Source organism: Chiloscyllium plagiosum, chromosome 8 (assembly GCF_004010195.1).
Source record: "Chiloscyllium plagiosum isolate BGI_BamShark_2017 chromosome 8, ASM401019v2, whole genome shotgun sequence".
Taxonomy (NCBI): Eukaryota; Metazoa; Chordata; class Chondrichthyes; order Orectolobiformes; family Hemiscylliidae; genus Chiloscyllium; species Chiloscyllium plagiosum.
The window spans coordinates 101,729,620-101,755,482 of record NC_057717.1 but is presented as its reverse complement, the minus strand read 5'-3'; the positions used below and the strand labels follow the sequence as shown (position 1 = coordinate 101,755,482).

The window sequence follows — 25,863 nt, the reverse complement described above, 5'->3', positions numbered from 1 at the left end:
TTACTGGAGTAAGGATGGTCTTGCTGCAATTGTACGGGGCCTTGCTGAGACCGCACCTGGAGTGGGATAGTTTTGGTCTCCTTCTCTGAGGAGGGATGTTCTGGATATGGAGGGACTGCAACAAGGGCTTATTTCCAGACTGGTTTCTAGGATGGCAGGACTGATGCATGAAAAGATTCTACATTGGTTAGGATTACATTGACTGGAGTTGGGAAGAATCAGCTGGGGGGAATCACATGCAGATCTATAAAATTCAAACAGGGCTGGGGTATATTCTGGAAGGATGTTTCTCATGACCAGAGGAGTTCAGGACCAGCATCACTATCTAAGGATACAGGGTTGGACATTTTAAGACTGAGATGAGGAGAAATTACTTTACCCAGAACCTGGTGAAGCTGTCACAGAAAGCTATTGAAGCCAGAACATCAAACGTTTTAAAGAAGGATTCAGATAGAATTCTTGGGGCTAAAGGGACCAAAAGGTATGGGGTGTAAGGAACAGGAGACTGAGTTGGATGATCAGCCTTGATTGTATGAAATGGTGGTCAGGCTTGAAGGGCCGAAAGGCCTACTCCTGCCATTTTCTAGGAGTTGACAACAGAAAACCCTTGCATTTATCTAGCACCTTTAATATTGTAACATATTGCAGGAGATGATATTTTTGACTGCAAGCCAAATGAGTTTTGGGCAGCAGCTTGGTCATTGAGGCTTCCTGGGGAGCATGTGCCCACTTCACCTGGGTGCGACCAGGCCCTCATGCCTGCCTCGTGCACCCTGTCCAACTCCATACCTGACCAACCATAGGTAGACAGCTAAGGTTTGGTCAAATAGATGGGTTCCTGCTGAACTGCCCGAGCCAACGAGACCATAGCCCCTCCTCAGGAGCTCAGCTTGCCAGCAGTGGTCGATGTTACCTTCACGGGGTGTCCTCCTCTACTTAGTTTGTAAATCTTGAGGGATGGAGCCAGCTATTGTTGGTCAGTATTTCTGCAGCTCTCTCTTCTGTTAACTCCAGGCGGCAATGTTTCATCAAAAAGGGCAGGTTGGTGTTCCTGCTGATGTTCCAACGCAGCTTTCTAATTGACTGACGGAAGACTAGTCTCACGCTGTCTCCTTCTTTCAGTCCTTGTAAAACACAACAGGCTCTGTCCATCCCTCCTCGAGGTGACCACTTGCCATTGGGGAGACTTGGCAGTCTAGTATCCAGAGAGCTGACACTGCTGGACACTGTCCTTACCATATGTCCACCTGCTGAGGAGTGAAAATGCTGGGGTTTTCCCCCACATACCCCTGCTGCCTTATCCCAGGGGTATCAGTAGTCGTTGTACCCTCATCACTGGCCTGACCTGTTGAGCACTTTGGCATCTCCTGAGGTTTCCCTCATTTGATAGAAATGCAAATCTTCCTTTTCCTTCTATCCAGGCTTATTCTTCCTGGTTGAATCTTCATTCGTTTTCCATTTTCTTTGATGATGTGACCTTGTTGCTGCAATAACTGTTCATTTTTTTTCTTGCAGTGGGTTGTGGACCGCGATATCAAATAATCTTTTAATCTTCTCTTTGTGCAACCACTCTCCCCAACCAAACCCTTCACCGACCAAACAATACAAAAGCTTTGTGAAGTAGCCGTAATACTGCTCCTTGGGCATTCAGCATGCATGCAATCTAACCAGCTTTAATGGGCACCAATGGAACATTTGGCATGTAGTGGTCTAACTCAACAATGACCATGTCGGAGCGCATGGAATGTCTCTTTGAACTCTGAGAAAGAAGGGTGCAACGATTAGCAATATTCTCGAGTGCATTGTAGCAAGAGGATAGGTTTGCAAAGGCTTGCCCTGTTAATCACCCATCCTGCCCCCCCAGTGGAGGGAGGTTTGTGTGTTTCTCTGACGGCCAGCAGGTATAGAATGAGTTGAAAGATGATAAATGTCAGTGCGGTATTGCGTTGTGAAAGATGAGAGAGATCACCGGTTTAATCCAAGCTTGGTGAGTTCCCGGTTGGTCTTCATATTCCCTCCGACCAAAGTAAGAATTACAGTTTATCCACCAGCTCCTGACCCTCGGGCTCAATAGCCTGTGAATAGCCACTGTCCAAACTCACGCCAGGACAGGTGCTGTCAGAGTGACATCTTTAGAATTTATGTCTCCAGTAGAGGAAGGAATAAATGAGAAGAAATAATGAATAAAATACTCTCACTTCCTTCAGCAGCCGAAGTGGCATTGCTCTCAAACTGGGATTTGGCAATAATCTTTGCTTTCTCAACATGGGTGGTTCAGTTAGTGATTTTCTGAAGATTCTTCCCCTCGGTTGTGGATTTAATGCACGGGGCATGAGTTACTTCCAGTTGCAACATTTACTGGACTAATGGAAAACGAGCACAAAACTGAGAGAAGAGAGTTACAGAACATCTCCAGTGCAAACAACCCAAATCTTTAGCAGCAATCTATGCTTTGCCCTCTTCAGTTTACACCTCACAGATTTTTCACTGTGCGTTATTTAAATGTTTCTCTGTCAGTCTCAGCTTTTATAGCTTCCATACGTTTAGATTGAGAAATGGGAATGTGGGTGAGTTAACAGGGCCGGGTGCAGTTTGGCAATTTCGAATACCCACTCTCTTCCACCTGTATCCTTTCCACCCACCCCCAGTCCCATCAAAACCAGGACAGTTGATCCCGACGGGATCTCGGAGTGTGCCAGGTGACTGAGTTTCACAGCCTAGCTTGCCACTTGTACCTGGCACTTTGCTTTTCACTTCACAGTTGCTGGACCAAGGCTTCTGTCATGAATAAAGCTGTACTGTTGAGTAATTTCCAGGAACCGATAAATATCTGTCTCCTGTCGAGCGAATGACTCAAGTAGGTGAAACAGGTACACCTGAGCACTCTGCAGGTGTTTGGATAGTAAATATACCATGTAGGTGAAAATGTGCTGAGCCCAATCCATAATACTGAATTTCCACAACAGGTTAGGTCATGGGAGTTTACAACACAAGCCAACTACCTTCAGCCCATCGTGTCAGTTAATGGCTCTTTAAAAGAGTTGCACTTAGTCCCCTTCCCTTTGCCCTTTAACCCTGGCAAACGCCACATCCTCAAGAATCTGTCCAACTCCCTTTAATTATTTATCAAGTCCACCACCATTTCAGTTAAAGCATACCAGATCCTGATAGCTCTCTGATGCTCCTGGATTTCTCATCAGCCTGCTTTTAGACGTTTTGCTGATAGTGTTTTGGATCTATGTTCTCTGGGGTAGTAACAAAACAGCTTTCTTCTTTCTCTGTCCACCTCCCTGCTCCAAGTAGACCAGACCTATCTTTTCCAAAATACCCTGGGTAATGAACTCCTGTAACCCTCAGTGTTGAAATTGGCTGTGGTTCTCTTGAGCTAGATGGCCTGTAATGGTTGTGGGGAACAATACCATCTGGATTCTTGCTCCCAGTCTCTGTCCAGTTCCTTCTTGGTAAAATTTGAACCTTTTTCTTTAAGTCCTCAGAGGACCTGGTTGGGCAAAGGCTGCTCATAGCTAGTTGTGGCATTGTCACAAGAGACCAAGAGGGCACCGAAGACATGGCTTGACTAACGCAGCTGTAACCTTCAGCACCAGTGAGACGAGAGGAGGAAATAGATTGTACATTTGCATTTGGATGGGGGATGGTTTTCTAAATCTGAGTGACAAAAGTCCATGAGTGCTAAGTGCTTCCTGTAATTGTTGCACCCTTCATCGTGTTTGACTTGAATCGGCTGAGCTGCAGCACAGGATTGTGGGCTGTGAAATGCTTCCTTATCTTCAGCCTTTCACTTCATTTTTAAAAGCGTGACCAACTTCATGAATGATTTCGTACCCTGCTCTTTCCGGCCAAGAGAACAACATTGGGCCATAGAACTGTGCTTAATGCCAAACGCAGGGAAACCCTGATACTGGTGTGGCCTCAACATTGTGATGAGCCACACTTTTTTTTTATATGAACGTTTCCTACGCCTGAACCCATTTGGGAGAGGCTGGGGTGTGGTGAAGGAAATAGAGAAGTTCATTGAATCAGAGTCTTCACATGAGCAACACAGGGCCCAGGGGGTTGACATGAGAACATTACCTGACCCAAATATCCCACCCAATGCCCAGGGAGAGCCATAAAAAATTAACTTGGAAACAGGCCATTCAGCCCTTCAAACCCATTGCACCATTCATTTCGATCATGGTGGATTGAAAGACACCCATGACCTGTACAAGGGCAGATGCCATTGTGAAGATCATTACGTACTAGTAATAGTCCATAGATATTTGTATCTTTTTTGGTACCTCTTTTGGAACAGCTTTATGCTTTTAAATGTGCTCAGGGGTTTGATTTGTACAAATACACAAATTTGCTTTGAGGTTTCCCACCATCAATTTTAATCATCTGTGGATTTGATCTGACAGTTTCTGATGACAATCTTAAGTGACTTGGTAACTGTTGACCCTGGTCCTATCCCTAATCCAACATGAGTCCCAAAAACTTGGTTAAAGAGTTTTGCAACATGAGGCTGGATGGGAAATCGGAATGAATTTGGTCTGACAACTTTCCCTACTTAATCCTCACTTTGCAGCATTTAACTCTGACATTTTTTAAGTTTGTGCATGAGATTATGGATTTATCACAGTGTTATTCTAAGCAGCTCTTGAACAGCGTCTAGCCTGATGAGTTTGATTCAAGTGCTACTGTTTGTGGAATGGAAAGTCAAGAAGGAGTTCTCTAGATTTTCTTCTGTATTTCACAAAAATAAAAGAAAAATTAGTCTCTTCAGCTGGATTTTCAACAGGTTATTTTCAGCCCTAAACCTGGTTCCTGGGCAATACTGAGTTTGGGAAAGGCAGGGGGATTGCAATTCTCTTAACATCACTGAGGCAACCAGTCTTATGCAGTTTGCCCGCCTGGAAAATGCCAGTGTGTTGGAGAGAACAGATTTCAGATCAACAACAATGGCCATTGTGGGATTGGTAATTTGTCTAAATTTAGATATCTGCTGCTTGTGGAGAATGAATATCTGAGCATAAGGACATGGAAATAGTCTCCTGCCCAGCAAGAATCAACATCTTTTGTGAGAAAAATGAGAGCTATACGAAATCAAAAGGTATATTTCTAGGGAGAGTCTCAGATATTGAGCAGACACTGTAATCCAAGGCAGCACTTGACAAAATTTGTTTCTGTCTGGTTAATGAAGGTTGCTGTGCTTTCTGTTACACTGCTGTCATGGCTAATTTACCCAGTTGGCTCCATATGTCAAATATCCCCCATAAACCCTGCATACTCAGGGAAAGGTGTGTTGAAGCCCGGGGTGAGTTTGTGGACAGTTTTTCATCGATATTCATTCTGGGCCTGCGTTTATTGCCCGTGCCTAGTTACCCCGAGAAACTAGTGGGATGAGCTACCTTGAACTGCAGACTGTTTGTTTGGTTGAAGTTATGTGAATGGTTTGCTAAGGTGTTTTCAGAGTGCAGTTGAGAGTCAGCGACGTCGCTGGGGCCCCTGGAGTCTTTCTCAGGTCAGGGTGAAGATGCCAAGTTGAGCTTCATGTAAAAGTTGCCACAAAGATTGCCCAACGACGCTGGATTTTGAGTTTCTGCTTCAATGGGGTGACAATCCCTATATCCCCACACACCCCCTCCCCCCACCCCAAAATAAACTCTCAATCATGAGGCCGTGTGAGCGATTGTCGCAATCTGATAAAGTTGCAAAGCTTGTGCTAACTTTGCCTGTCCATCAGGGAAGGGAAGTGGGAACAGGGGTAGGACCAGGAGGTGGGGGCTCACCTCACTAGGACTGTGATTGCATCATTGCTGGAAGTGAAGGTGTGGAAGAGACACTGTGGAGGTGAACTCCAAAGGAATTGCGCCTGCCTTGGTTTAGTAACTGAATGGCTGAAGGACTTTTCAAGAGCTGCATTGGACCTTGCTGTTTGTCCTCCCTTTCTTTCTCCCTTCTGTTGTTTTACACCATGGGTTGATTTCTCCCCTTTACATTAACAGCTTCCACCCCTCCCCTTCTCACCTTTGAACTTTTACCCCTCGTCTTTCGCTAATGGGCACCCGTCCCCCAAGTTCACCAGGGATCCGCTGTCTTACTGTCTGAACGAGATAAAGACAGTGAAACCCAGGATCCCTTCTTTCCAAAGCTTACGGAGGGGGGTAAGTTGGTTTCCTTTCAAATACTCGCATGCTGAAGGTGTCACCTTGAATGGGAAGCTGAGAAGCCTTTTGGCCTGACTTTTAATGCTGACTTTTGTCGGGGCTGATGACTGCTTTACACTCTTTGGGGAACTTGTAAGATTTCCCTTCCAAGTTACAAAAAAGGACCTTCAATTACGTTTCTTGCATTTGGTTAGAGGAAAGGGAGAAGAGCTCCGGGGGAATATGAATGCAGGAGTGATAGAGAAAGGCAGATTATCGTATCCGAGTGTAACAGATTGGCAAGCACGACTTTGGTCGCTAAGGTCAACACAGCACTGAAGACTAGGGAAGGAAGGTGCAAGAGGGTTGGAGAACGGCTGCTTTTAACCCTGACCCAGATCAGAAGAGCTTGATTTTCAGTTAGCCATGTCATTGAGTGAATGCAAATTGGAAATTCCAGAATTCAGAACATTCCACCTTCAAGCTGAAGGATGGGAGGGTAAAGGAATTAGACTCTGACTTCCAGGTGAGAGAATACAGCAACACATACACACACGTACACATACACACACGTACACATACACACACAACACACACACACCTGTGAATCCCAAATCCCAGTAATGTCCGTTTGCCACATATTAGAACTCCTAACATGTGCATGAATGATATGTGGAGAGTCTAGTGACATTACTAATACATCACCATATTCCCTGTCATTCCCAGTCGACTGAATAAATATCATCTTGTATATATTTGTCAAGTAGTTGATCTACATTATGTTTTGTCAATAGAGACACTGTTGTAACTTGATAGTTACTGCACAGGCTGTTCTATCCTGGGAAGGCATTACAAACCACTACCCTGATTATGTCAGACTCGGCCAATAAATATATTCCCAAATGTATTGCTAACTGGAGCACCCACTTTAATAGAATCAAATATCAGGAAAAGATTTTAAAGGTCACAACAGCGCTACCTGGTTGCATGATAATATTGAGCAAGTTTGTTTTATCATCATTCAGAAACTAACCAGCCTGTCTTGTTTTGACTAACAGGAATTTCGCTGGTTTTCTCTTTATTTAGATAATCCTTTGTAGTTTTCTGTTTTTCAGTTTGATCGCCATGTTGCCTAACCGTTTCATTTACGTTTCTGACATCCTTAACTATATGGTTTAATCCAAAAGACAACACAAGTACTTTCAGGATCTAAGTATGTAGTTTTATCTGATTTCTGAAAGATAAGGTAGACATTTTTCACATAACATAGCTCTCTAAGTTGGAGAATCAGCTGATGTCACACTGTCAATTATTGGCCTTTCTACAGAACCTCAGAAGAACTAGGAGCTGGAAATTCCTTCTCTCGAGCCTGTTCCACCATTTAATACAATCGTGGCTAATGCAACTCGCCCTCAACTCCAATCTCCTTTCAGCTCTCTCTAACCCTTCTACCCATTACTAATTAATCTATCTCATCCATTAAAGTTAACGCAAAATCCCAGCAACCACCACAGTCTGTGGTAGTGAACTCCACAGATTCACCACCCTTTGAGTGAAGTAATTTCTCATCTCTGTTTTAAATCTGCTACCCCTTATCCTAAAACTCTTTCCAGTTTGCCTCAAATGCGTTTAACTCTAACTTTCCTGCACAGATGCTGCCAGGCCTGCTGAGCTTTTCTAGCAAGTTCTGTTTTTGTTTCTGAGTTAATATTTAGTTGTATTGAATTCCACTTTTCTATCTTCCCTCCTTTCCACATTTCCATGATGAAAATAAATTCCTTTGCAATTCTTAATTTGAAAAATAATCGTCTAAAATTAATAAATTCCTCCTGGAGTTACTTCTTGGAATACCTCTCATTGGTTTCTGGTTAGGTCAGGAAAGGATTTCATATGTGGATAAGGAGATGGGTTCAGAACATTGAAATCCTGTGTACACCCTGCGCTATTCTGTACAAGTGCGATAAACTCTGTGAGCCTCATTTATGCGATCGTTGGATTACTTTTATAAAAAGCCATTTCAAGTCAAAATTTGGAGGCAGGGACGGAACAAAACCACTGACGTGCCCTTGTCTGTCAAAGTAGTGGTTTCAGTGAGGTTGATCAGGAGATAAATAGAGTGGCAATTGTGGAGTAACATCTCGCAGAAAGCATATAGAAAATTGGTAATCTTTCCTCTCCTAAATTCCCTTTGCCCCCAGTGCCTAGCAAAATGCTGGGAACCCACAAACACGAAGGTTCAGTTGGAATTTCCACAGTGGAGGCTGATACCCTTTGTTTTGTTTGAAAGGGTGCTGAGGGATGAAGACCGACTTAATTTAGGATGGCACGATGGCTCAATGGTTAGCACTGCTGCCTCACAGCGCCAGGGACCCGGGTTCAATTCCATCCTCATGGTGACTGTGTGGAGTTGGCGCGTTCTCCCCCATGTCTGAGTGGGTTTCCTCTGGGTGCTCTGGCTTCCTTCCACAGTCCAAATCTGTGCAGGTTAGGATGGATTGACCAAGCTAAGTTTCCCATAGTAGCCAGGGGTGTGCAGGCTAGCTGGACATGGAACCTTGTTTGGAGTGGGGCAGTAAATGAGCTGACTGTTTGGATCAGCTGTGCTCGCAAATATTGAAAGCACCCAGGGAGGGTGAGGAGAGAAACCGAAGACAGTTTCAGTCATCGAGCTGGTAAAAATAGCCCCTTACCGCAGAAAACGTTTGAGGCTGAAGCACTGAATGTTTTCAAGAATGACTTAACTATAGTTCTTGGGACCAAAGGCATCAAAGGGAAGAAAGCAGGGTACAGGGAATTGAGTTGGATCAAAACTTTCTGGAGAAACTGAGCAGGTCTGGTAGGATCTGTGGAGAGAGAAACAGTTAACGTTTCAAGTCCAGCTCTGAATAAGAGTCACTGGACTCCGTGTTAACTCTGCTTTCTCTCCTGGGGTGGCACGGTGGCTCAGTGGTTAGCACTGCTGCCTCACAGCACCAGGGACCCAGGTTTGATTCCAGCCTCAGGCAACTGTCTGTTTGGAGTTTCCACATTCTCCCTGTGTCTGCGTGGATTTCCTCCAGGTGCTCCGGTTTCCTCCCACAGTCCAAAGATGTGCAGGTTAGGGTGGATTGGCCATGCTAAATTGTCCCATAGTGTTCAGGGATGTGTAGGTTAGGTGCATCAGTCAGGGGAAATGTAGAGTAATAGGGGAGGGAAATGGGTCTGGGTGGGATGCTCTTATGAGGGTCACTGTGGACTTGGTGGGCCAAATGGCCTGTTTACACACTGTAGGAATTCTTCTCTGTGAGGTGCTGCCAGACCTGCCGGGTTTCTCCAGCAATTCCTATTTTTGTTTCACGTCTTCAACATCTGCACTTCTTTGTTGTTGGAGGCGGAGCTGGGTGGATTGGCCTGCTTCCTGTTCCTATTTTCTATGTCTGTAATTAGCGAGCTGTGTCATAGTTTGTAGTCAGGCACTAGGACCATGAGGAAGAGCATGATGCTATTCTATTTGTGCCACCAGTTTCCTGCCAGATGGTGCACTGTGGTCGCAAACAACTGGATTGCGATCCACCAAGAAGGAAAGATAACAAATTTTGAAGCAAAACAAGTTGGTGACATTTCGGGGGAGGAACATTCTGTCGATTGGCAGGTTTCAAATTGCCCTGTGAGCTAGAGTTCTCAGACACTTGGTTTCATAAACACTGAGTACAACAACAAAGTGGTTCTGCCAAAATTTAGTGAATCACAGGGTCAGGCCTCTGCTAGAAGGTTGTATCCAATTCTGGATGCTTCAGGAAGAATGCCAAGGTCTGCCAGAGAGTACAGAAGGAATTTCTAAGAGATTGGTATTGGGGTGAGTCCTCAGGTGTATCATGAAGCACGATGAAAATTGACATTGATCTCCTCTGGAGCAGAGGTGGTTCAGGATCGATGAAAGGTTTACAAAACTTTGGAAGATTCTGATCGACAAACTAAGGAGAAACTGTTCTCAATGGCAGAGGCTCAGTGACACGAGGATTTATTAGTGTCATTGGCAGGCACAGCCGAGAGAAGTTGAGAATTTTTTTTCTAATGCAGTGAGTTGCATTGATTTGGAATGTGCTGCCTGAAATGGAGACTGAACCAGACCCAGTCGTAACTTTGGAAAGGAAGTTGGCTAAGTGTTTGACGGGGGAAGAGAACAACTATACGGGGCCAGTGGGAAAAGAGCAAGAAGAGCGAGTCTAATTGGAGAGTGCTTTCAAAGAGCTAGTACAGGCAGGGTGGGCTGAATGGCCTCTACCTGTGCTGTGCCAGTCCGTGATTCAACGCAGTGTTGTGGGTGTGTGAGATCTCAGAATGCCTCTGCTATAGCAGAGCACTAAGTGAGAGTTGGCCAATCGATTGTGAGCAAGCATGGCTGGGGCAGGCAGATTGGCCTGGGCTGTGTTGGCAATTGTTGTCCACCACCAGTGACTTCAAGTACAGGAGCTAGTTTGGTACAGGGAATGCTGCCCTCCAGCACAGGTTCGAGGTACGCAGAAGAAAACACGTAAGAGAAATGAGGAAATATTTCATTTTAGGCAAGCTATTGTTTACCCTAATTCTTCTCGGTGTGTGGATTAGATTAGCCTGTCCTCGGATTGAAAGACTTGTAAACACAAGTGTTGCCGTCACTGCTGAAATCCAGTGAGAAACACAAAAACCTTTCCTACACTCGAGACCATTGTACTGTCATTTCTTGCCTTGAGCTTGTGGGAGGTATTTTGTGTGTGTTTACCATCCTGCAACACTTCCAGACGGGGAATGATGGATCCTGCAGTTCCTCATCTGACCTGGGCATCAACCTTAAAATGGCACCCCCTGCTGCCCGGTTGTGAGACTTCCCTTTCACCAAAGAAAACCCAAAGAAAACCCAATGTCAGGCTAGTCTTAAACAAAAACAGAAATTGCTGGGGAAACTCTCTTCGCCCGAACTTCAGATACTTGTTTCTTCAATCACTAAGATTGCTGGCTTTCACTTTGGAGTTATCTGATTCTGCCACACTCCCATCCTCTCCCTCAGCCCCAGCCCAGTCCCAGCCACTCAGCTGCGGAAACAGTCAGAAAGATGACGTCCCCATTTGCGGCAGTGTTGATCAATAGGACTTTGATGACCGCTTGAGCTTGCTGTAGTTATCTTTATTAGCCAAACTATTCACAAAAAAATGGGGCGAATCTTGTTGAAATCTTCCAGGGAGAGACTGGCATTGAGGGACAGGAATCAAGGTAAGTATGCCACAGCCAAGCAATTCTGTCACAAAAATAAAACCATAGTAACGAGGTCAGCCAGGTGTACCTTACAGAATGAGTTCCCTGACTGGACTGGCTTTTGCCCGAAACGTTGATTTTACTGCTCCTCAGATGCTGCCTGAACTGCTATGCTTTTCCAGCACCACTAATCCAGAACCTGGTCCAATCAGGGAGCCCTGGCTGACAGATATAAACAGGAGGGTCAGGGGTTCTGTTCACTCGGACAGCTGGCTCTGAGGGAGCTGGATTAGTGTCAAGGACTCTCCACATGTAAATGAAGGGTGACTTGGTGACAGGATAGTGGTGTCTGTGGAGTTATTCCACTGTGGATAGTGGAAATCCAACAAAAAACAAATTTGCTGGAGAAACACAGCAGATGTGGTAGCAAATGTGGACATAAAACAGTCAATGTTTTGGATCCAGTGTTCTGATGAAGGGTCATGGAGTCATCGAGATGTACAGCACAGAAACCGGCCCTTCGGTCCACCTTGTCCATGCTAACCAGATATCCCAACCCAATCTAGTTCCACTTGCCAGCGCCCGGCCCATATCCCTCTAAACCCTTCCTATTCATATACCCATCCAGATGCCTTTTAAATGTTGCAACTGTACCAGCCTCCACCACTTCCTCAGGCAGGTGAAAGTGAGGACTGCAGATTCTGGAGATTAGAGCCAAGAATGTGGTGCTGGAAAAGCACAGCTGGTAAGGCAGTATCCGAGGAGCATGGGGAACGGCTTTCAGGCAAAAGCCCTTCAGCAGGAATGATGAAGCGCTTTTGCCCGAAAGTTGATTTTCCTGCTCCTCAGATGCTGCCTGACCAGCTGTGCTTTTCCAGCACCATTCTCTTGGCACTCCCTCTGGCAGCTCATTCCATGCACGTACTAACCTCTGTGTGAAAGAATTGCCCCGTAGGTCTCTTTTTATATCTTTCCCCTCTTACCCTAAACCTATCCCCTCTAGTTCTGGACTCCCCTATTTCAGGGAAAAGACTTTGTCTATTTACCCTATCTATGCCCCTCATGATTTTATAAACCTCTCTAAGGTCACCCCTCAGCCTCTGATGCTCTGGGGAAAACAGCCCCAGCTTATTCAGCCTCTCCCCATAGCTCAAACCCTTCAACCCTGGCAACATCCTTGTAAATCTTTTCTGCGCCCTTTCACTGGACCCGAAATTGCTGACTGTGCCAAAAGTATTTTTGTATCAGCAATATTCACTGTACAACACTTAGTTGTGGTGCAGCAACTAAAATATTTCAATATGCTTTCATTTCCTTCAGTGAGGGCCTCTTTATCCTGAGCCTTCCTGCAGCTGGACACCTGCTTTCTTATAGTCAGGATGTTTCTCTTGTGTTTTCTTGACATAGCCACAGATTATTTCAGATCAGTCTGGAGCTGGGACCCAGTCGTGTGGTCTGCTTACAGGTCCCTAGTGATTTGGTTAAAGTCTCTCACTGGATGCACATCCGTTCTCCTCCTGTGAAGGGCAGAGGTATTGGGATAGGACTGACCCACAATCTCCCGTGGTTGAAAACACTCATAGCTGTTGTCTCATGCTCCACCCTCCATGGAGTCCAGCTCTGCCATCCTGCCTTTCGATAATAAAACAAAGAATCTGAAACAAAAACATTGTGCTGGAGAAACTCAGCAGGTTTCTGTGGGGAGGAAAAAAAAAACAAGTTAACATCTCCACTCCATTGACCCTTGGTCTGAACTGAAAGCAGCTGGGAAATGGTGCTTTACGCTGATGTGTGGAGTTCGAAAAGGGGCAGTGGTGGGGTGGGAGTGGTTGAATGGATGGAGATGGTACGTAGGGAGGGACAAATAAAAGGAAATGCACAGAAAAGCTAGAAGAAAGAGAAAGATGCGGAATGGGTGCTATCGGAAAATGTGAACATTGAAAATGGGTTGGCTGTGCTGATAGATCTCAATACAGAACAGGGTCTGGGGCATGGGGTTAGGTAATGACCATGGAGGAAGCCATTCACTTTTTAAAATTGTTTAGCTCAGAGTTGAGTCCTGAGGGCTGTGCTGTACCTTCGGCAGAAGATGAGGTGTTGTTTCTCTGCTTACCTTGAGTCTTATCAACCTGGCAGCCAGTCCTGTCTCACCTACACTGACCCACTGTCCCCCAGTGTCCCCCAGGCTTTTCTGTGGTTTCCCTTGTACTGTCACTGAACCATCCTTCAGCCTGTAACTCCCATGAGCTGCTTGTTCCTCTGACCCAAGATCCTCTCTGTCCCAGATGTGCTTACAAATTAGGGGCAGCATTTGGCCTTTCTGCCCCTTGAGCCTTGACTCGTGTTCGGTAGGTAAAAGTTTCCTAAAGCACGGGCTGTTCTCAGACCTGATGTGTTGAAGGTGGTTCGAGAAAGTTGCTGCTTTGAAAATTTATTAGTGCTCTGCGAGCAGCATTGTAATGGGAGGTTCAAACGTTTTTTTTTATTGCTGACTGATGCTAATTTTCAGGAAAAAATATCTGTGGTAACCATGAGGATTAAATAATGAAGTTAGCCTGTTTTGGCCAGAGTTAACCTGAGCAAAAGAAAATAGTGTTTAAATCAAACCGTGTGACAGGATTCAACCAGATAAAAGCGTTTTAAACTTTTGTTAAAACTCAAGTTTGGCCTCAGATAAAGTGTTGTGTACAGAAACAACTTCAGAGTTGCAGGGGGAAGGATCTCCAGTTCCCTGGAATGATTGGGCAGCACGGTGGTTCAGTGGTTAGCACTGCTGCCTCACAGCGTCAGGGACCCGAGTTTGATTCCTGCCCCCGAGTGCCCATCTGTGTGGAGTTTGCACATTGTCTGCCTGGGTTTCCTCCAGCTTCCTCCCACAATCCAAAGATGTGCAGGTCAGGTGAATTGGCCATACTAAATTGCCAATAGTGTTAGGTGCATTAGTCAAAGATAAATGTAGAGGAATGGGTCTGGGTGGGTTACTCTTTGGAGGATCAGTGTGGACTTGTTGGGCTGAAGGGCCTGTTTCCATACTGTAAGGAATCTAGTCTAAATCTTAAAAAAAAGTTGAGAGGCAATTTAGTTGTCGTGCTCAAAATTATGAAGAGTCCGGATAGAGTGGGGCAGAAATACTTTGCATTCGGAGAAGGGTGAAGAAATTTTAAAAAATAATTTCCAAAAAGAAGTGATAAGAGAAACTTTCTTTGCTCTGCTCGGAGTGTGGAATGCATGGCCTGGGAGTGGGACTGGGGCAAATACAATCGTAGCTTTCAGAAGGCAGTTGGACAAGTGCCTGAAGAGAGGATTTGCAAAGCAATGGGTAGTTTCAGGAAGTGGCACTTGCTGAGTTACTGCTGGAGTGAATTCACATGGATGCAGTAGACTGAATGGCCTCCTACTAGGAAGTAACTCGATCTTTTCCCTATAACCAAATCATGTTGGCTTTTGGGAATATGGTGGTGGTGGTGGTGGTGGGTGTGGGGGGGGGGGGTTGCGTGGGGGGGAGAGAACTCCTGTTTTTGTTGCTGTACTTTGTAGCAACCTTGTATGACGTGATCACTCACTAACCCAGGTTTGTTCCTCACAGCTCATTGTATCTGAGGACTTTAGTCACCTACCCCCTGAGCAGCGTCGAAAAAAACTTCAGCAGAAAATTGAAGATCTGAACAAGGAGCTGCAGAAACAAGTGGACCAGAGGTAAATTCTGCAAATGGTGTATTGGGGCTTCAGGAAAGCAGCAGAAACTGCTTCCCGCTGCCTTCCAGCAGTGACAAAAAAATGCAAATTTGCGCTAACTACAAAAGGCCATTTGTTTCCAAGTAAACCAACAATTGTTCTTCACAAAAGCAATCCCATAAGCTGCCAAAGGAGAGAATCACAGCCCCAACACTTGAAATCTTCAAGACCACAACTTCTCGATTTTAAAATTTTCATTTTCAGGACCTCCATTTCAGCACATAGTTTTAATTATTTTTATTCCTTCGTGGGTTGTGGGCAACACCGGCAAGGCCAGAATTTGTTGCCCATGAGCGGAGCGGCTCACCAGGGCCATTTCGGAGGGCGTTTTTAGAGTCACCCATATTGCTGTGGGCTGTAGGTAAGAACAGCACACTTTCTTCCTTCAAGGACATCAGTGAACCAAACGTGTTCTTAGAGCAACTGATGATGGTTTCCATGGTAACCATAACTGAGACTAATTTTGCATTCCAGATTGTACTAATTGAATGGAAATTCCACCAGCCGTCACGATAGGAATCGAGACCATGTCCCCAGAGCACGAGCCTATGTCTGGATTGCTAGCCTCGTGACATTGCTATGTCACCTCCAGCTTCCTCAGGAGGTGGTGGAATATGAATATTAGTCTGTGATGCTGACATAATCGGAGCAGATGCAAAGTGGAACCCAATTTTGTTTCCTCCGTGTGATTTGAACGGCTCTTTTAGTGGTTGTAATCCCGATTGTTCACTTGTGCAGTTTTGAAATCACATAGGGTACTGCCTCATCCAGATTAGAATTGGACAGTTTTGAATTTATCTGTTGCATTTTCTTGCAGACTACATAGCTAACTTCTTCATTTCTTTTTGTCTTGATGGGGGACTGAATCAAGTCCATGTCTTCTCTGATCAATAGCATGAAGAGACAGAACAGTTCTCTAACCGTTTGCTAAAATCCACACAGATCAGCGATTGAACCGAGGGACTGTCTTGTGTGCCTCAGTTCCAAATTGAGGAGAATACACTCTATCGAAGGTATATATGGTCAAATTAGGAGCAGCAGACCATTCAGCCCTTCAAATCTGCTGTGCCATTCAATTAGCTGATCTAACTTTGGCCTATACTCCACTTCCTGTCTACCCTTGATATCCTTTGACCCGTTTGTCAGTCAAGAGTCTTTATAACTCTTTATAAATGTTCTGGAGCAGAGAGTTCCACAGACTTGTGACCTTCTGAAACAAAAGCATTCCTTCTTATCTCTGTCTTCAGTGGGTGGTCCTTTATTTTTAAACTATCCGCTGACTTTACTATCTCCCACACAGGGCAACATCCTTTCAGTATCCACCCTGAAATGTACTCTCGGAATCTTTTATTTTTCAATAAGATCGCTTCTGGTTCTTGTAAACTCCACTGATTACAGACCCAAACTGCCAAACCGTTTAGCCTAAGATAACCATCCTACTCCAGAAATCACGCAGCACGGTGGCTCAGTGGTTAGCCCTGCTGCCTCACAGCACCAGGGACCCTGTTTTAATTCCAGCCTCGAGCAATTGTCTGTGTGGAGTTTACACATTTTCCCCACATCTGCGTGGGTTTTACCCCAGATGCTCTGGTTTTCTCCCACAGTCCAAAGATGTGCAGGTCAGGGTGGATTGGCCATGGGAAATTGCCCATAGTGTCCAGGGACGTGTGGGTTAGGTGCATTAGTCAGGGGTAAATATAGGATAAGAGGGTTGGAGAATGGGTCTGGGTGGATTACTGTTCGGAGGGTCGGTGTGGACATGTTAGGCCCAAGGGCCTGTTTCCAAACTGTAATTCTGTGAACTGTCTGTGATCAGGTTCAAGTCTGAAAGGAAATGGTCATGAGATGGCAATTGCTAACACTACGGTTGTGGGAGTGGCCACGTTATCTCCAACTCGTTCTGTTAATGCAAATAAGCACTAAAACAGTGATGATTAATGATGGCTTTCAGTTACTTCAGGATTGACTCACGTTGAGATGGGTCAGTAAAGTTTTGATGAGTGTAACTGAATTGCTCATTTATTTTCTCATCTCTGTGGTGATTTTTTAATTTGAGAAGTGATAAAACTGAACTGTGACCGGTCACACATGATAATGTTCTTTGCTGCATGTATTTCAAGTAAATTATCTCTCTGTTGCCCAACCCTTAGTAAATTGTGTCCACAGAATGAAGCATTTATTGCAGGTCCATTTACAGCAGTTGTAATCAGACGTTTTACCCGTAGCAAAGATCATGTCTCTCACTTTATGTATTTTTACATTCAGCTAACTTGAGTTTTATGATGGAATCGCTACGTAATTAAAGAGCAGGATTATCATAACAGTAGTGGTTTAGGCTACTCATGTGGCAAATGGAGCCTTATGTGTCTGATTTGGCACACAGAGTGATGCCAACACAGTGGGTCCAATTTTGCTATCAGCTGAGGTTACCATGAAGGATTTGCCTTCTCGACTCTTTTTTTTCTCCTGAGGAGTGGTGACCCTTTGGTTAAACCCACCACCAGTCATCTCTCTAATGAGAGAATAGCTCAATGGTCTGGGAAGATTACAGCAACTTGACCCTTTTACGGTCAAAAGCCCTAACAAACAGGTGACCAATGTTTCTCTGCACCTGGTATTGCAAGGTGATCTCCCGTCCGAGTATTAACCAGGCCTGAGTCTGCTTAGCTTCTGACATCACACGAGGTTGGGTGTTTTCAGGCGAGTATAGCGATGGACAAAAAGAGGGCAAAAAAACATTGCGCTGTTGATGAGTCACAGTCTGGGGGAGTATTTTAGGAAAATCTGCAGCGCTATTTCTCTGGGGGTTGTAGATGCTTTTCTCCAATCAGTGACCTTTCCAGTGATATTAATACACACCGCAAGAATAGGTTGAACTTGAACATGGGACCCCTAGATCAGAGCTAGGGAAACTACCAGTTGGGTGACGAAACCTGAGAATCTCACTCCAATTTGTGCTCATTAGTTGGCTTGTCCACTTTTGTTTCGATCTCCGGATGTGAAAAGCACTGCACCTTGCGATTTTAACTTATTGGGAGTTCAGAATCTTAAGGGCTGATGAAGGGCTCTGGCCCAAAACCTCGATTCTCCTGCTCCTCGGATGCTGCCTCACCTGCTGTGCTTTTCCAGCAATGCACTCTCAGTTCAGAATGTTAACACTTACCAACATTTGAGGTGCTCAAACGTTAGCAGGGAGCTGGATTTAATCTCTTATATGTGATCTTTAAGATTTCGTCACATGAACGTGCTTCACCAACGAGGGATAAACAATTTGGAAGCTCCTGTTACAGGTTACTGCTGTGCTTGCTTAGTTCTCAATGAATTATGAGCAATGGTATTGGCCACACAACACGGTGCATTACTGCTTCTCTCTCTCTCTCTTTCTTTCTCTCTCTCTCTCTCTCTCTCTCTCTCTCTCTCTCTCTCTATTTCTTTCTCATTTTGAACAGTTCTCTTTCTTTTCATAGTCCAACAATAGCAGAAGTAATTGGGGTGCTTTCTCCCCCCCCCCCCCCCCCCCCCCAAACCAGCCACCCAACTTCATCTCCAATGCTCATACTGACAGACTGACTACTGCCTCCCCTCTCCATTATAGACTTCTTCAGTCTTGGCTGAGGTTGGGTGAGGATCAATATGGAATTTGATGAAAATCAGCTGCATTTTTCACTCTGCTGTTAGCGTCATGCCACTAAAGAGCTAACCCACCGGGTGTAATAAGAATGCCCAACAGTCAAGACATACCTATGTAGGCTGGTATGTTTTGGGTGAGGTGCAAGAGGATAACTGGCAATAGTGGAACAGAACCCCAGCTCGATGTCAGACCATCATGTCTAGAATGAAGGGATTTATAAGACCATAACAAATCGGAACAAGGAGGCCATTCAGCCCCTTGAGCCTACTCCACCATTCAATAGGAAAGTGGCTGATCCAACATTTCATTCGTCCCCTTTCCAGCCCTTTCCACATAACACTCGATGTCCCAACTGATCAAGCAGTTTTAAATATACACAAGGACTATGCCCCTATAGCTCTCTGTGGCAAGGAGTTCCAAAGGTACTCAACTCTCTGAGAGAAGAAATTCCTCCTCATCTCAGCCTTAAATTCTGAGACTGTGCCTTCTGGTCATACACTCTCCCATGAGGAGAAACATCCTCCCAGATTGACCCTGTCAAGCCCCTTAAGAATCAGATTTGTTTCAATGAGATCACCTCTTGTTCTTCTAAACTCCAGTGAGTAGAGTCCCATGCTTAGCTCATTAGACAATCCGTGCGTACCAGGGATCATCCAGGTTCCATCATTTGATTTATGTTTTGTACATGTGGCTAGGAATAGAAATGGAGGATTGATGTTCTGCCTTGATTTGCTCTCTCAGCGAAGCATTAGATAAGATGAAAGATGTCTATCAACGGAACCCACAGATGGGCGATCCAAACAGCCTTGAGCCCCGAATAATGGAGACAAACCAACAGATTGAGAGGCTACGGAATGAGATTCAGAAGTACGAGGTGAGAACCTGTAGTTTATCGTTTCGGGAAGCGGGAGTGTTTTCAACTCAGATCAGCCGCGATAGAGAAATCTCAACAGGAATAATTAATATTTTGGCAAATGTGAGACGGGATTAATGGTTTGAAGTTGGGCTGTTAATAATCTCTCATCTCAAGGAGGCAAAACTAACCCTCAAAGTAGCCCTGAGAGGTTTGGCCCATAGACCACTATCAAAGTACGGCTTTCTGATTATTTTGGGAGTTCCATTCTCAGTTTACCTGTGAGGAAGATGCACCACTTCAAGAGAAACACAACCTGAGCAACATTGGTTCAGTAAGATTAGATTCCCTCTGGTATGGAAACAGACCCTTCGGCCCAACTAGTCCACACTGACCCTCCGAAGAGTAACCCACCCAGACCCATTCCCCATATTTACCCCTGACTAATGCACCTAACTCTATGGGCAATTTAGCATGACCAATTTGCCCTCATCTGCACATCTTTGGACTGTGGGAGGAAACTGGAGCACCTGGAGGAAACCCACCCAGACACGGGGAGAATGTGCAAACTCCACACTGTCGCCCGAGGCTAGAATCGAACTTGGGACCCTGGCGCTGTGAGGTGGCAGTGTTAACCACTGAGCCACCGTGCTGCCCTAAGGCAGGTCTATGCCAATCAGCTAGGGAACTGGGTGGGAAATGTAGCAGTAAAGGATGAGAGAAAAGTATAAAGTGTAAAAGATAGTAACAGAGAAAGCTGGGGAAACTAGTAATTCTGGCAGCATCTGTGGGGAGATAAGTAATTAATGTTTTGAGTCCTTCATGACTCTTCTATTTTTCGGAGTAAAAGAGTCATATTAGACCCCATTAACCCTGTTTCTCCCTCCGCAGTTGAGTTTTCCAGCATTTTCTGTTATTATTTCAGATCTCCAGTATCCACAGTACTTTGATTAAATACATGCAAGCGATATGGTACAATGATCTTTGGTTTTGTTTTGAAGATGTGGCTGGCTGATGCAGAAGCGAAATTGGTTTCACGCAATGACAGCTTCGTGCAGTACACTGCTCACTGTGAGCGTTCTCCCTCCTTGAATAACAATGGGTCGCATGATAAGGAAAGGTAAGTGAGTCCCTTGGATAGTTCTCCCGGCTTCCATTTATTCAGTGGCAACTTGAGTCATTTATTGCAAACGCTATACTTGTTTAGGTCATTGAATGGACAGTACCTGCACTCACTGTGGCTGTCCAAACCAGTGTCAGGGCAGACTCACCAAATCTCATCAAACTCTCTTCAGTCCATGCTGTTTCCATCTCCCCTGCAGTAATTACAGAATCACACAATTGTTACAATGCAGAAGCAGACCATTTGGTGCATAGTGTCTGCATCAGCTCTCTCAACATTTTAACTGAGTGCCAATCTCCTGCCTTTTGCGGGGGGGGGTGGTCAATGTGGACTCAATGGGCCAATGGCCTGCTCTCTGTGTAAGGACTCTATGATCAATGCCCTAGGGCAGCATGGTGGCTCAGTGGTTAGCACTGCAGCCTCACAGCACCAGGGAGCCAGGTTCGATTCCAGCCTTGGGTGACTGTCTGTGTGGAGTTTGCACGTTCTCCCCGTGTCTGCGTGGGTTTCCTCCGGGTGCTCCGGTTTCCTCCCACAATCCAAAGATGTGCAGGCCAGGGTGAATTGGACATGCTAAATTGACCATAGTGTTCAGGGATGTGTAGGTTAGGTGCATTAGTCATGGGACATGTAGAGTAATAGGGGAGGGGAATGGGCTTGGGTGGGATACTCTTCGGAGGGTCAGTGTGGACTTGCTGGGCCAAAGGAATTCTTAAAAACAAAGTTGTGTAGAATGGCACAGGAGTATTGCTGAGTCTCTACAGAGGGTAGATAGGGCTTCATTGCCTGAAAGGTGGCATCTCAGACAGTGCAGCACTCCAGTATTCCTCAGACACTTGTAGTGTCAGCCTAGATTTTCTACTAGTTAAGACATGGGCAACAGAATTTTCAATAAACCTCCCATTTACGTAGGATAAAATATGTGGGGCCAGCCAGGAGTGCAGAATAATAGTCAATCTAAGGGCAATAAGTAGTCAACACAGAGCAGTCTGACGCGAACACTTATCCACTGATACACAGCTGACACCTGAGATTTGAGTTCCAAATTGGTTTGAAATGTTTGTTCCTTTTCTTCTTAAACTAGCCCCGACACAACTTATTCTGATGATAGCGGCCAGGAACCATTGGTGCAACCTTCTCCTGTCTCAGAATTTGATGATTTTGAGGACGATCTTGCTCATCCAATAGGAAGCTCAACTGCTCTGTATCCATTTGATGGTAAGATGGATGACCTTCCTGAAATAACTAAGACAGAAGTGAAGCTGTTGGGAAAATGGGCATTGATGCTTTGTCCTTGAACAAAATCTGCCACCAAGGGGCTATATCTGAATGCAATCCTTTTTAAAATCTGCCACCAAGGGGCTATATCTGAATGCAGCCCTTTTTCTTTGGGAGCTCTGTGTAAGTGAGATTTAAGATTTAAAATGTGGGCCAACATGAAAAATCTACAAGGTTTTTAAGAAAAGAGGCAGAGACCAGATTCACATTTTGCTGACTACAAAGTACAATCTGTTTTAGATTTTGGTATGAGTTAGAGAGCACGATATTATTCCGTCCTCCAGGAGATATTTAGACCCTGGTTCTTGTTCCTCCTCCATATGCCACAACATCTGGGTCCACTTTTCCCATCTCAATACTCTTTGTCATCACTACCTTCTGTATAAAGAGTAACCTCCACACAGTCATGTGCCCAGTTTCCCAGCATTAAAGTATTCCTAATAAGATTCTGTCTATTTCACAAAGTCCTCGTATAGATAGCTAATATTTAAGATAATATTGGGCAAGCTCGCAGGTTGACCGTGAACTACATGTGCAACCTTTAGTTGTATAAATCCAAATGGACTTGTGCTCAATAACTAGGACTGAATTCACTGCAGGAGTGTTCATGGAGCCAAATCAATGGCTTGATAGTGTGTCCTCACAGTCCAATCATCCCTGCACCAACCCAGACTGAGAATGGTTTTCCAAACTAATCAAATATTTAGAACTTGCCCAACTGCAGCAATGAATTCAGAAGCTGCATTTGTCTGTGTGTGCGTGCGTGTGTGTGTGTGTGAGAAAGAGTGCTTTCCCATTTTGTTTTGTTTCCCTCTTTTCCATCCATTGACCTCAAAGTAGTTTAGCTTTAACCAGTCAGCTCTCCCATTGGCCCAGTCCTAGTTACAGATCTTTGTGTGCACACCAAAGGTGTTGTGTTTGGGTGACTGTCTAACTGCATTTATGTTAAGGTAGCAAAATAGAGCAGAAATCCAAACCCTCCATCACCATGCCCTCATTGGGATTATCTCGAAGGTGCGCAAGCAATATCAGCTTTGACCTGATCTGATGATTTGGCACAGTGTTAGAGTGCATGGCACACCTCACTCTTCAGCCTGGGTGGGGAGCCCTCGCTCTTTTTCTTGAACATAAAGAAATGCTCCCTTTGTATGGTGCCTTTCACAACCCTCAGGATATCCCGAAGTATTTCGGAACCTGTTTGTTCTGAAAGGGTGATCCGTTTGTAATCTAGGAAACATTGCAGTCATTTAGTGTGCAGCAAGCTCCCACAGAAAACAGTCGTGATTTGGGAATGACGGTGTTGGACTGGGGTGTACAAAGTTAAAAATCACACAACACCAGGTTATAGTCCAACAGGTTTAATTGGAAGGACTAGCATCAGGTGGAGAAGCAGTACTCCAAAAGCTAGTGCTTCCAATTAAACCTGGACTATATCCTGGTGTTGTGTGATTTTTAACAGAATACAGTGTGATTGTGACCAGGTAATCTCTCCTATTTTAGTGATGTTAGTTGAGGGGCAAATATTGGCAAGAACATTTCTGCTCCATTTTTCAGTTGTGCCATTCTTTAAGCCCTCCTGAAGGAAGAGTTGGACCTCTGTTTAATGGTTAATCCAAAAGGTAGCACCGCTGAAGGTACAGCACTCCCATTAATACTGCACTAGGGGCATCAGCCTAGAAGTTGCACTCAAGCTTGGAATGGGACTCAAATCTGAGGGGAATGACAACCACTGAGCCATAGCTGAGACACCATTTCTACTTCCTCTCGCTCCAACCACACCACTCGTTCATAACGCTGCAATAATAGTTGAACTCCGAGAGTCCAAACAGAGTTTGTCTCTAACATCAACAAATTTCTGGACGTGTGGTGTGGTGTTGAGATAGATGATCAGCCATGATCAAATTGAGTGCAGGAGTGGGCTCGATGGGCTGAATGGCCTACTCCTGTCCCAGTCCCAGCTCTTGAGCACGTAGGCATGCACACTGAAGGGTTGTGTGGACAAAACAATGAGTTAACACTCTGATTTGTTCCTTGCAGGTAACAGCGAAGGCACCATTCCAATGGCAGAGGGAGAGGTGCTGCAACTGATTGAGGAGGACAAGGGTGATGGATGGACCCGGGTGAGGCGGAGCGATGGGGAGGAAGGCTACGTACCCACCTCCTACGTGAAAATCACCCTGAGCAGGAAGTGAGCCAGGATTTGCCAGTGGTCATAAGACATTTATCCTCTGGTTCGCAGTGTCTCATTTTCTTTCTTTGAACCAGGATGGAGCAGACAGAGAACGTTCTGTGGGATAGATGGCTCCATGGACAAGTGGGAGAGGGACGAGGGTTAACTGACCCTCAGTGGTATTCACATTGGAAAATAAAAAACCCGAGAGTCGCTTAGTTACATTTGTAATACCTTCGGCACATTATTAGGAAAGCATCTATGATCTTTCAGTCCACTATAAGATGACTCTGTCCAGCTGCAGTTTATGCTGGTACAATAGATACCACTCTAATGTACATAATATGTAGTAATAACTGTATTTAGGGATGAACATGCTGATCACCGATGGCATCTTTTATATAGGTATTTTGCATTGAATATAAGTTTCTTTTGTCCACATTTGTGGAATCATTTCAGGCGAGAAATAGGACAACATGCAGAACATACCCTGGAATCTGGTTGAAGGGCTTGTACAAACCGGATGATGATGCTTGCAAGGGAAGAAATCTAAGCTGCCAAAGCACCCTGTTGTTTAATGTCATGGCTTTGTTAGAAGGATATGAAAATCCTGCGAGAGTTGGCCCGTGCCTATTTCAAAAACAACAAGGCGTAGGGTCACAGGAAAATCCAAGCTCTCTCTTTGGAGCTGCTGGGGTCCACCTAGATGAAACAGACTGGTGAAGGCCAACACTAAGAAGCTGCTTGCCCAAAAGTGTAGGGTACAGACGATGGGCTCTTCAAATGGCTGGATGCTGGACAGCAAAGGTCCCTGCCCAGCTCAGCCATAGTCCTGACGGTCCTTTTATTTTTAACCAGCATTCGCAGCCTTCTGGGATTTTTAATGAACACGACTGTCGTGATGTCTCTGGAGATTTAAATTAAAAAGAGGAAGGTGGCAGTCCCAGATTCAAGTGCATACCTGCTGTGCTTTTATCGTAGAACATCGACTGGAATCATCGCCGAATTAATTGGTGTTTTAAGCGTAAATCATTCGGGAGGCAGACGTGAGTTGAGCACAGCAGCAAATTCTTCCAGAGTTGATAAGTGTGTCGGGAGTCCTGACTCAAAACATCGCGTCAGTTCTTTGGTGGTGTTTTGTGAGCTGTTCAGAATGTAGCCTATCTGTTATATCCTGGTGCAAAAACTACATTATGAATCATTTGTGATTGTATCATAGACTAATAATGCACTTGACGTTACAATAGGACAGTAACATGATTGTTACACCACCTGGTTTTAATCCTGTAATAAAATGCTATTCCAACTGAGGACTCCATGTCTTATCACCTCTTATAAATACTCAACAGCTTGCATTGAAGCTATCTAGACGTGATGGTTTTCCCCACTGGGTTTCTGTAATCTCATTTGTCATTCAGGCAGATCCAAAACACAACGTTGGATGGAGAGACATTTTGGGAAGAGTGTGGGTGAGAGAGAGAAGCTTGGGAGCTTGTTCCTTTTCCACATTTCCTCTATCTTGGTTTGATGATTCCAAGAAGAGATGAAACCCTCCTCTCTACTCGTTCACTTTGATGCACTCCATATTTTTCATGCTGCGACTTTGTACATCATCTTACAGAGGCGTTTTTTTAAAATAAACATGAATGTTGTCCACCCTGCACGCTAACTTTCATGTCTTCTCAGAGGCCAATGATTGACGTTGATCTGAGCTAC

General features: G+C 44.9%; 1 protein-coding gene across 2 annotated transcripts in view; it reads left to right on the top strand.

The window, feature by feature from the left end:
* LOC122552256 (cdc42-interacting protein 4-like) overlaps nt 1–25,453 on the top strand; it is a 125,788-nt gene extending 100,335 nt beyond the window's left edge. The window contains exons 10-15 of one of the 2 annotated variants that reach the window (XM_043694943.1): nt 6,006–6,164; nt 14,944–15,053; nt 19,465–19,597; nt 20,578–20,696; nt 21,784–21,917; nt 24,015–25,453. In XM_043694943.1, coding sequence (XP_043550878.1) covers nt 6,006–6,164; nt 14,944–15,053; nt 19,465–19,597; nt 20,578–20,696; nt 21,784–21,917; nt 24,015–24,169 — 810 coding nt within the window. In that variant the 3' untranslated portion in view covers nt 24,170–25,453. The remainder of the gene's footprint in view (nt 1–6,005; nt 6,165–14,943; nt 15,054–19,464; nt 19,598–20,577; nt 20,697–21,783; nt 21,918–24,014) is intronic. The other variant, XM_043694944.1, reaches the window with a different exon arrangement.
* Nucleotides 25,454–25,863: the final 410 nt, after the last annotated feature.